This window comes from Dendroctonus ponderosae, unplaced genomic scaffold, assembly GCF_020466585.1.
Source record: "Dendroctonus ponderosae isolate FM_Combo_2020 unplaced genomic scaffold, Dpon_F_20191213v2 Dpon_F_20191213_12, whole genome shotgun sequence".
Lineage (NCBI taxonomy): Eukaryota > Metazoa > Arthropoda > Insecta > Coleoptera > Curculionidae > Dendroctonus > Dendroctonus ponderosae.
In genome coordinates this window covers 583,076-595,243 of record NW_026017316.1, presented here as the reverse complement: position 1 = coordinate 595,243, position 12,168 = coordinate 583,076, and the positions used below count along the sequence as shown (strand labels likewise).

The window sequence follows — 12,168 nt, the reverse complement described above, 5'->3', positions numbered from 1 at the left end:
GATAGCCTGAATTCGAAACTTTTTGGAACAGTTGAGGACGAGTTCCTCTTGCCAACACCCCAACTCGGAAGCGGAAATTTTCCCGAATTTTAGTAGCAATTAAATGGAGAAAAATGAATGCCAAAACCCTCTATTGAAGCTCATCAGGCTTTAAAAATTCGCAGAAAAAACCCCGATGATGGCCTGAATTCGAAACGTTCCTCGTCAATAGCAGCAGTATCGCTTTTGCTAAAACCATGATTTGCAGGTTTGGATTGGTTGCAGGTTTGCCGCAAAAACGTTGGGAAAATTCAGCGCGAAAAACCCGCTTGAAACTGCGCGGGCTTTAAAAATTCCTACCTGCCAAACTGATGATGGCCTGCACCCGAAACTGGGTCCGTCTGGAGAGCCAATTGGGCCCTTTCCAACGCCGCCCTGGATTGGCGTCGGCAACCCGGCAGGATGGAGATTTTGGGGAATTTTGCCACTGCAGGGCCCCTGGCGTGGAACGGCCTGAGGATGGCCGGCTGGAAACGTTGGCCAGTGGCGTGCCCCGGATTCCTCAACTTGAGTCGATGCTGTCGCCCCCGCGCACTGCAATGGAAACCGAACAATGATGGATTTTTCTGCGGCTCCTCTCGCACATTCCCACGCAAACAATGGAGAATAATTAGCGCCGCCACTGGCGCAATTAAGAATCGTCGGTAAAACCAGCTCTTGTATAAATAGCCTTCATACGCTCGATTCAACTACAATCGATCAAATCATGTTTCCAATCAATTCGCTGATTGTTTTTGCGGTTTGTGGGCTGGTGGCCGCTCAAGATGTGCCAGCCTCGCCCTGTCCGGACGCTTTCCATTACTCCACGCGCCCCAATGGAGAGGTTTTCGGGCGCATCACGCTCCCCTACGATGACACCACCGCGCTCCATTTGGGCGTGAACGCCTCCATGAAAGGCTACCACACGGACAACAGACGCGTGGTGAGTGTTTCCTCCATTTTTTCCATTAATGTTTTTTGCCTCAAACGCCCGGTTTGTTCGGCCCCAACTGTCGGGGGGGCCGCCAGGTTCGGCGTTTTGAGGTTTTCCCCGGCCTGGCCAGTGGCGGGGGGGGTTTTCGGGCGGTTTTCTGCGACCACGCCCTTAGGGGTTTTGGTGCTTTTGGCCGGTGGAGACTGGGGGGAGTTTTTAAAAAATCCTGGGGGGCTTTGGGGGATGGGGCACGGCCCCATCCAACTTGTCATCACGAGTGAAATGTGGAAATAATTTTTTTTCGCCCGCGAAAATTCGTTGAGTGACTGAGTCTCGGGGATTTTGGCGCGATTATTTTTTCTCGCCGAAATGCGGCCCCAAATCGAAAAACGTCGCCCTTGATAAAACATCGGGACTGTCCAGAGGAATACAGGGGTATTTTTCTCAGGGCCCCGGTACGAAGGGTTTTGGAGATAATTCCATTTAGGTGGTTCGTACACTCTCTAAGACTTTACTTACGTCATTGTACCACAAAATCCTCTATATCTCCCCAACCATTGATCATGGGCAATTTGTGCGAACTCCACTCAATAGAGGAGTTCGAAGGGCATAAAAAAGATGCAACTCGCTTTTCCCCTAAACTGAGCAATATGCCAGTTACAGACGATTTTTGGAGTTCATCGAAGAAAAATCGCAATTTTTGACAGTTGAAATGTCAACTTGACAGCGGCAAAACTGATTCGGAGCTGCCACCCTGCAAGTTTTTCGGGGTTGTTTCGGCTCAAGTCAGTGGCGGGCGTGGTTTTTGAGCGGTTTTCTTCGACCGCGCCCTTAAAGGTTTCCCAGTTTATTACCTCTGGAAACGAATAGCGATTTTTTTAAAAATTAGTAGGGGTTTTATATGATGGGGCACAGCCCCATCCAACTCCCCCTTGTGGGGGAATTGTTGAAACATTTTTTGTTTGCCCGTGAAAATTATTTGAGTGCCTAAGTCCCTGGGATTCTTGCGCGATTGTCGCGCTTTATTTTTTCTCGTCCAAACGACGCTTTAAATCGAAAAAACGCGCTCTTGGTAAAACATTCGACCCTCCCCAGGGAATCTAGTGATAGTTTTTCTGAAACTCTGGCATGAGGCGATTGCGAGAAAATGCCGTTAAAAGTAATTGCACGGCAAAATCTTCAATATCTCCACAACCATAACCGGTGGACAATTTCCACAAACACCACTGGATGGCGGAGCTCGACAGACATAAAAAAGGTGGAACTCACTTTTCCCCTCACATGAACAGTACGGGAGTAACAGGCGATTTTTCGATTTCACCGAGAAAAAATTGCAAATTTTTGACATTTTTTTGGCAGTTGAAATGTCAACTTGACAGTAGAAAAACTGATTTTCAGCAGTCGCCATGCAAGTTTTTCGGTGTTTTTTTTCGGCTCAAGCCAGTGGCGGGGTCGTTTTTGGGCGGTTTTCTTCGGCCGCGCCCTTAAAGGTTTCCCAGTTTATTCCCTCTAGAAATAAAAAGCGATTTTTAAAAAAATCAAATGGGCTCTTACAGGATGGGGCTGTGCCCCTTCCAACTCCCTCTTGTAGGGGAATTGTTAAAACTATTTTTTTTCGCCCGTGAAAATTCCTTGAGTGCCTAACTCCCTGGGATTCTTGCGCGATTGTCGCGCTTTATTTTTTCTCGTCCAAACGACGCTTTAAATCGAAAAAATGCGCTGTTGGTAAAACATTCGGCCCTCCCCAGGGCATCTAGTGATAGTTTTTCTGAAACTCTGGYGTAAGGCGATTGCGAGAAAATGCCGTTAAAAGTAATTGCACGGCAAAATCTTCAATATCTCCACAACCATAACCGGTGGACAATTTCCACAAACACCACTGGATGGCGGAGCTCAACAGACATAAAAAAGGTGGAACTCACTTTTCTCCTCACATGAACAGTTCGCGAGTAACAGGCGATTTTTCGATTTCACCGAGAAAAAATTGCAAATTTTGGACATTTTTTTGGCAGTTGAAATGTCAACTTGACAGTAGAAAAACTGATTTTCAGCAGTCCCCATGCAAGTTTTCCGGRTTTTTTTTCGGCTCAAGCCAGTGGCGGGGTAGTTTTTGGACGGTTTTCTTCGACCACGCCCTTAAAGGTTTCCCAGTTTATTCCCTCTAGAAATGAATAGCGATTTTAAAAAAAATAAATTTGGATTTTATATGATGGGGCTGTGCCTCGTCCAACTCCCTCTTGTGGGGGAATTGTTTAAACAATTTTTGTTAGCCAGTGAAAATTCCTTGAGTGACTAAGTCTCTGGGATTCTTGCGCGATTGTCGCGATTTTTGTTTTTATCGTCCAAACAACGCTTTAAATCGAAAAAACGCGCTCTTGATAAAGCATTCGGCCTTTCCCAGGGAATCTTCGAAAAATTTTTCAAAGCCCTGGCACATAGAATTTTCGATAAAATTCCGTTTAAATGTAATTATCACAAAGTCCTCAATATCTCCACAACGATAAACGATGGAGAATTCCAAAGCACGCCACTGCATAGAAAAAGTCAAAGTCGACAAAAAACGCGCTACTCACTTTTTCGGTAAAACGCCTAATAAGCGCGCTACTGATTTTATCGACTTTTCCAACCGCACCCGTTTGACAACTTTTGAAAAATCCACACTTCCTTGACTGGCAAAACCAGAGGAAAATTTCGACCTTGCAAAAAATATCATCACAAACTCGAGCAAAACTGACAGCTCGAGTGCAAACGTTTCGGACCTCGGCCATCTTCAGGTCACGCAAACCACCAACCTGTTGCCTGCTTCTGCTCCAAACACTGTCCATGGGTCCAGTTGAAATGCCCCCCAAAATCTGCCTGAGGATGGTGCCGATTCCGAAACGCTCCAGTTTATAGTGAATTTTGCGCTCTATTCAGGGCCGAAACGTCCAGGGTTGCAGCGTTTACGGATTTTCCGGAATTAATTTGCAAAAAAATGTTGGCAGCAGTTTGCTGAAGTCGATTTTCAACAAATTGATTCCGCTGGAAAAACTACCCTGAGGATGGCCCGGGCGTCGAAACAGCGACATTTGTAGCCAAAAGCGCGCTCTATTCAGTGCCGTAAAAATGGTTGTTGAGCCTCTTTTCAATTTTTTGCTATTAATTGCCTAACGACGATTAGGCGCAATCCACTCTGGTGAATGTTCGCTAATTTCGTCCATTTGCCCAAAAAAAACCCTGAGGATGGGGCTGCATTCGAAACCTGCCCTTTTGGAGATAACGGTGCGTGCTATGCAGTGGCGTACCACTTGAGTTTCTACCTTTGCCCGAGTTTCCGCAAATAATTTTCAAAAATTGGTTAACAGCAGTTTGCATTTTTGCTAATTTCCTTAATTTGTGAAAACCGCCCTGAGGATGGCACTGGGTTCGAAACTCGGTGTTTTGCAGGTCGACGTGGGCTCTATCCAGTGCCGTGGCAGGAAAAATTCTGCCGCTCCCCAAAGTGCCGCACTTAATTGTCGAAAGGTGGCTGCCAGCAATTTGCGCAAGTACATTTTCACGCAAGTTGATTAGCTTGCCAAAAGCACCCTGAAGATGGTGCCCCGTCCGAAACCTGCCGGCGCATAGGCAAAAGCCCACTCTATCCAGGGCCACCCCAGCCGACTCTGTAGCGCTGCCCGATTTTGCGCAATTAATTTCCAAACTAAGTCAGTGCAAACGTTGCTGGGCGCCAGCAACGTTTGTGACTCGTTCTAGAACTAACGATCCGGCGGCAACGTTGCCACGTTGCAGGCCAGAATAGAGTAATTTTCGGGGAATTTTCAGAAATTGACGGTGAAAATGGTCACACCAGGGGCGGACATCATCCAGCGCAGAACCAGCATTTTGAACTACGATCTGGAGTTTCCGTTCCAGAATGTGGTGCCAAAAATCACCCAGATCCAGTATAACGGGCGCACGTACTGCACTGGACCGCCGGAACAACGTCAGGCGCCCAACACACGCAAAAAAATCGATAAAAAACCTTATTTAGATTCGTTCTAGTGGTCGCTGGCACGCCTGGAGTGACCAGCCTATGGGCCGGACACAACTACTACTTTCAGCCAACTGGCAACAGTGTCGCGCCCGCCGCCACTGGTGTGGAGCATCCACAGCCGCCCACTGTCGAGGCGAATTTGCAGGCCGTCCAGCCAAATCAAAGGTAGGCCTTTGCCAGCGAAATCAACGCGAAAATCCACCTGATTCAGTGTGGATGCGTCCACATCACACGTGTGGATTTTGCCCCCATTTGGCTCTAATCGAGGAAAATCAGCCTTCGGGAGTCACGCAATTGCGTCCTCTTGATGGAGTGTTTTTCGATTTCCAGGGTTGCCACTGCCTCTTTTTCCCGGAGGTAATGTGGATTTTGAACCTTGAAAATCCTGTTGGTTTGCCCGCAATTAATTCCTTCAATTAAACCCTTGGGAAAATTTTTTCTAGTTACCCACTGCACAGGCAGCGTTGCCAGTTCACCTATTGTAATGTGGATTCTTTCGAATTCCGCACCAGATTTCCAAAATCCCAAGCAGAATTTTGATCACGTTTGTTCCCAACTTTTCTCAGTCAAATTCTGATCGATCCGCACAAGATTTTTCTGGATGTGATGTGGATTTCCGTCGAAAAAATGTGGATTTTCAGTCCACAATCAGTGAAATTSAGCGGATTCAATCAGCCRTTGCTGCTGCCGAGTGTYACAGCGTTGCCGCTGCMCTCGCTCTTCCCGGTAATGTGGATGCGGAAGCTGAAAAATCTGATGTGGATTTTTTTGTGTGAAAATTCCAATTTGCTCTTCCTCTGCTATTAAAACCACCAGGAGATTTTTTCAGACATTTTTTTTCGAAATTTCTCACTGCGCCATGCGGTGTTGACATTTTAATGTGGACGCTCCAGCAAAATTGCCAGTGAAAATTCCAGTAAACATTTTTAAACTCCATTCTTGATACAGTGTTGCCACACTCATTTTCCAAAATGTAATGTGGATTCATCAATTCCAAAGCGAAAATGGGTTTTGTCGGTAATGTGGATTTAGAAGCTAAAAACTTTCAGTTTCCTCTTAAAAATATGCGAATCTTTTAGGCGTTTTGCATTTTCAGGAATTTAATTACGGTTTTATTKCGYTTTCCAGTGTTGCAACTTCAGTTTTTTTTCTTGRTAATGTGGATTTTTTGKGTAAAAAWTCKAATTYCCTCCGCCCCTGCTATCAAAATCACTAAGAGATTTATTGCACTAAAAGTTCTCACTGTAGCAAGCGACGTTGCCAGTTGTAATCAGGCATTTTAATGCGGGCGCTCCAGCAAAATTGCCCGTCAATATTCCAGTTCAAAATTAGTTGACTGTCATACCTGATCCAGTGTTGCCACTTCTGTTTTTTTTCCAATGTAATGTGGATTCCTGAATTGATTTCCCTGGTAATGTGGATTTGGAAACTAAAAATTTTCAGTTTTCTCTTCAAAGCATGCGAATCTTCTTGCTTTTAATCGTTTTTGAGTTTTCAGGAGGCTAATGAAGATTTTATGGCGTTTTGCAGGGTTGCCGCGTCGGTTATTTTTATGGTAATGTGGATTTTTCGGACGAAAATTTCCATTTCCTCTGCCCATACTATTTAAGCCACTAAACATTTTTTTGCTAAACATTGGCACTATCGTTTGCGACGTTGCGACGAATTTAAATGAGGAATTTTCCAGTGAAATTCATTGCCACACCTGCTACAGTGTTGCCACTTCCATTTCGTTTGATTTAATGCTGATTCATTCTTTCTGAAAATTCTTTTTCGAATCAATTCGACGTTGCCATTCAAAGATTTTCACTTTTAATGTGGATTTTCTGCGCAAAAACCCTCTAATTTTCGGAATTTTTACGTCAAATTCAATTATACTAAACCATAAATCGCAACGACTCAATGTGGCAACGTTGCCAGATGCGATTTCTAGATTGTAATGTGGATTCGCCCATTAAAAGAGTGGATTTTTTCGAGGTTCTGAGTCAAAATGGCCGATTTTTTAATCATCCTACTCATTTACAACTGATGGTCCGTCCGATTCATCTGCAACATTGTTGCCGCTTAGAACTACTTTTCTGTTCATGAATATCTTTGCGTTCGAAATGTCGTTTCTTCAAGTGCATTTGCATGTTTTTCATTAAAAAAATGGAATTCGAACGCTAACGAATGTGACCGTTACATGGTTGCCACTTTTTGCGCAATGCGATGTGGAATTTTTGACAAAAACGCGGATTTCCTTATAATCCCGCTGCTGAAAACAGTCAAAACAACGACGCTCTAACCCTATTTCACACTTTCCAGCGTTGCCGATGCAGTCGCAATTATACTAAAATAGTACTAAATGGTACAGCGTTGCCATTTATATTTACGTTGAAGATGTGGATTTTGTGAACAATTGAGGATTTTTCAAAATACATACTGTCAAGTCCAGTTCGGACAATGCGTGGTTGCCACGCCGCATCTTCGCCAATGTAATGTGGATTTTTCAGTTGGAAAAATGGAACTTTTTTGAGTCAAATGGTCAAATTGCCCGATTTTTTGGGGTTGCTTCCAGTTGGCGTAATTTCATCACCTCCAGTGTTGCCACTTCTTTGTAATGTGGACGCCCAACTGCAATTAAAATGTGGATTTTTGCGTTCAACATTCCTAATGACTTTTGAACCGACGATCGATTGAAACGAGTAATTTTTCAACATTCTGTCCATTTTGCAATGTTGCCATATTGCGCTTTTTTGGGGTTAATGGGAATTTATGCTTAGAATTGTCCCAACGTTTCAAATGAAAGCGACCAGTTTGATTTGCGTAAGTTTTCCAATATTCCCACCTGTTGCAACGTTGCCGTTAATTGCAAAAAATCACCGAAAACGCGGGTTTTTCTAAGCTCAAGTCAAAGTGCGGTTAGAGCACTAGGAAAATGGAATGTCTTGCAAAAGGTAAGGTTATGTTGAAAATGACATTTCGACTGGCAGCAACAATTTCAGTTGTTGGTTTCAAAAAACCGATTTTTCTCACTGCAGGAAGGAGTAAGCAGATGTGTCAGGCAAAAGAAGAAGAAGAAGAGGAGGACAATACAGAAGAAGAAGGGCGAAAGCCCACAGTGAGATATTTATTTATTCGCCCTAACCCGCCCAGTGCTCTAACTTAGTTAATGAAAATGTGCTCAAGCTGGCAACAGTGTAACTGACAATATAAATACAATGTCATACCAATGATTGTTTGTTGTTTGATTGCTCATCCTAACCTTAAACTGTCAAGAGTGACAGTTAAATTTCCCTGATCCCTAGTCCTAAGCAACAAGCTGGCAACAGTGGGAATAATGGAAACAACCAACGACACTGTGAGTTAGAGAGGGCGATTTTCGGAGCGTTTTCCACTCAAATGCGATTTTCTCCATTAAAGAATTCCAGAATTACCGGTTTCCAAAGCGGCGGCCAATCAGAACGTGGAGTGCGGCGTGTCACGAAACGTCATCGTTCCATTAATCCTGGGCGGCACTGAAGTGGCCGATGGAATGTTTCCATGGTTGGCGGCCATGTTTGCGGCATCTGGCAACGGTTACCAATACAAATGCACTGGAAATCTCGTATCCAGGAAACACGTCATCACTGGTAAGTGGGCGAATGACCTTGACCTTGCTTACCAATCCTGGATCTGGATTGCTTTGCAGCGGCGCGCTGTGTGAGCTTCTTCAAAATCCAGCTGGTAAGCACCGAAGATGTTCTGTTCGTTTTCGGTAAGAGCAAGTTGAAGAATTGGGCGACTAGTGGCGCCGTGACTAGGGGAGCGGCCGCCATCAGTACCAATCCGGACTTTGATGCCAACTCCGGTCATGGCGATATTTCGGTAAGTTGCATTTGAGGCGATTTGCAGGTGGGAGCTTGGGCGGTCACCTGTTCCAGACCCTGGATCTTGCCGTTGGGAAGCAGCTGGAAGGTTGATTTTTCTGCACCAACAAGCCCAAACATGTGGCTCCATGTCCTGAAAATTTCAACTCGATTGGTACACAGGGTCATGTTTTATTTAACGTCAAAGAGTTAGTGCGGTTCCTTTGTTGAAGTGTGGGCGGTCACTTGTTCCAGACCCCGTATCTTTAAAGCGCGAACAGCTGGACGGTTGATTTTTTTGTGCCGGCAAGACAGAGCATGTTTCTTGGTTTCCTGGAAATTTCAACCCGGTTGCTACACAGGGTGATGCGGTATAAAGTGTTAAAAATCCTGTTAAATTTCCTTTGACAAGTCTTGGTTGTCGCGTCTTCCACGCTCCGTATCTCCCCAGAGGGAGCAGCTGGACGGCTGATTTTTTGGTCATGAGCAAGTAAAAACATTTTTCTAGATATCGTGAAAATTTGAGACCGATGCGTCCACAGGACGCTGTGCTATAAAACATTAAACAACCTGTCTGTCGAATTTTCGCCGTTAAGTTGTGCTTTCTCTTGTTCCAGACTCGATAACTTTTCCGAGAGAGCAGCAGGAAGGTTGATTTTTGGTCGCAAGCACGTCAAAACATGTTTCTTGGTAGCCTGAAAATTTCCGCCCGATCAGCATACAGGGTGATGAGTTATGAAATGTTAGAAACCCTTTTAATTTGGCGGTCACTCGTTCCAAGCCCTGGATCTATCCAGCGAGAGCAACTGTAAGATTGATTTTCATGCACGTGCAGGACAAAACATGTCTCGGCATGCACTGAAAATTTTATCTGGATTGCTTTCCAGGATGAGTTTTTAATGAAAGTTCAAGATTTGGTGCAATAAAGTGTTGGCGGTCACTTGTTCCAGGCCCTGTAACTTTCCACCAGGCCGAGCTGGAAGGTGGATTTTTTTGCCGCCAGAAGACCAAACTTGCTTCTGGATTGCCGGCAATTTTCAGTTCGATTGCTGCACAGGGTCTTACGGTATGGCACGCTAATAGTCCTGTCAAACTTCCTTCATAAAGTGTTGGCGGCCACTTGCTCCACACCCTGGATATTATCATATGGAGCAGCGGGAATCTTCAGTTTTTTGCACGACGAAGACAAAACATGCCTCTCGATGGCCAGAAAATTTCAGCCCCATTGGTGTACAGGGTGATGCGGTATTAAATATTAAAGTTGCTCTGAAATTTCCTTTGTTAGGTCTGGGTTGTCACTTCTACCACACCCTGTATCTTTCCATAGGGAGAAAGTGGAAAGTTTTTTTTCCACGGGTAAGACCAAACATGTGGCTCCATGTCCTGAAAATTTCAACCCGATTGGCCCACAGCGTGATGTTTTATTTAACGTCAAAAAGTTAGTGCGGTTCCTTTATTGAAGTGTTGGCGGTCACTTGTTCCAGACCCGGTATCTTTCCAGCGCGAGCAGCTGGACGGTTGATTTTTTGGCAGCGGCAAGCCAAAACATGCCCCTGGACGGCCTCAAAATTTCACCTGGATTGCTGGGCAGAGAAATGTGATATCGAAAGTTAAAGTTCCCGTCAAATTTGCTTTATAAAGTCTTGGCGGTCACTGGCTCCAGAGCTTCTATGTATCCATAGGAGCCAGGTGGGAGCTTGATTTTTTTGTGCCAACAAGTCAAAAGCTGTCGCCGAATATCCTGGAAGTGTCAGCCCAATTGCTCTACAGGGCGATGCATTAAAGAACGTTACAATTGAAGGGGTTTTCTTTTGAAAGTTTCGGCGGTCACTTGTTCCAGACACTGTATCTTCTCATTGAGGACAGCTGGGAGGTTGACTTTTTTTTAGGTGCTTGACCGAACCTGTCGTTTGGCGATCAAAAAAATTAAGCCAAACCGCTCTGCAGGGTGAAGGGTTTTTAAACGGCAACTTTTTCGGTCAAATTTCCGATAAAAAGTCCTGACGGTCACCTGTTCCAGAGCCTTTAGCTGCCAACACAGAGCAGCTGGGGGGTTGAATTTTTTCCACCGACAAGCCAAAACATGTGCCTCGGTGGCCAAAAAAATTCAGCACGTTTGCTGCTGTGGTTCATGTCCAATTAAAACGCAACAGATGAAAGTCACGGTCCAACTTAAAATCGGGGCGGTCACTTGTTCCAGAGCCCGTATCTGGCAACAGGGGGCAGCTGGAAAGTTGAATTTTTTTGCAGACGACATCCAGAAGGTTCTTCTGGTCGGCCCAAAATTCCCCGCCCGCTTCCTATACAGGGTGATGCAATCAAAGTGCAAAAACCACCCTACTGATCAAAGCTAAAAAATACTACTGATCCAAACCGTTAATCTGCAGGTGATAACTCTGGATCGTCCGGTGGACTTTTCGCGGTCAATCGCGCCCATTTGCCTGTGGGAGGGGGACAGTGACGTTGACACCATTGTGTCCAAAACCGGGACAGTGGCCGGGTGGGGGGCGGACGAAGGTAAGCGATTTTCCTGACAGAAAACTGGACTTTTTTGACATTTTTCCCTATTTCCAGCCGCCCAAAAGTCTGGACACTACAGCGTTTCGGTGGCCAAGTCCCTGGACATACCGGTGGTGTCCACGACTAGTTGCCTTTACTCCAACTTTACCTACTACCAACTGACTTCCGATTCAACATTTTGCGCCGGTAAGTCGGGACTTACCAATCTAACTTTAGCGGTCATTGGCAGGTTGATTTAAAGGTAAGCGCGACGGCACCGGCACTTGCATCGGCGACAGTGGTGCCGGCTTTATGATGCTGAAAAACCAGAAATTCTACCTGCGCGGCGTGATGTCGCTGGTGCTGAGCGACGCTGGAAAATGCGACCTTGCCAATTTTATGGTGTTTTGCGACGTTGCCAAAGTCCTGGACTGGGTAAAAAAATCGATGGCTAACTGAGGCCGGATCAGTCTGGCAACGTTCAATATACGCTTTCCAGCAACGATCTGTGGTTTTACTTCAAGGTCACCTGATCCAGACCCAATATCTCCTTATGCAAATCAGCTGCAGCGCTGATTTTTTAGCATCGGGCGCCCAAGGCGCGCTTTAATGCCTCCAGAAAATTTCATCCCGATATCTCCACTGGGAATGGCTTTAATGGGCAAAATTGAAAATTTTTTGGGCCACCCAGTATTGGTTGTGCGAAATTTGGCTTTGCCGGACCATTCTAGCCTGACTTGATGTGTCACACTTGCTATCCAGCTGGTCTCGTTTGGAAGCCACCAACAGTTTTATGCGCAAAGCATTTGCGCAGCGGACAACCACTTAGGGAGTGGGGGGAGGTGGCTTTGACTGGCAAGTGGGGCGTTGACCAA

At 45.4% G+C, this 12,168-nt stretch overlaps 1 protein-coding gene and 1 long non-coding RNA gene across 2 annotated transcripts; one reads left to right on the top strand and one right to left on the bottom strand.

Moving 5' to 3' along the window:
- Nucleotides 1-656: 656 nt before the first annotated feature.
- On the top strand, nt 657-11,796 carry LOC109539334 (serine protease gd). The gene is made up of 8 exons (XM_019907012.2): nt 657-961; nt 4,757-4,916; nt 4,976-5,132; nt 8,370-8,578; nt 8,638-8,813; nt 11,182-11,311; nt 11,369-11,500; nt 11,556-11,796. The coding sequence occupies exons 1-8, from the start codon at nt 746-748 to the stop codon at nt 11,750-11,752; spliced, it is 1,377 nt and encodes a 458-aa protein (XP_019762571.2). The 5' UTR covers nt 657-745; the 3' UTR covers nt 11,753-11,796.
- Nucleotides 7,316-8,470, bottom strand: LOC125503081. Its single transcript, XR_007280671.1, has 2 exons — nt 8,384-8,470; nt 7,316-7,580 (listed from the first exon to the last, which is right to left on the bottom strand). It is a non-coding gene; the product is annotated as an uncharacterized LOC125503081 (long non-coding RNA).
- Nucleotides 11,797-12,168: the final 372 nt, after the last annotated feature.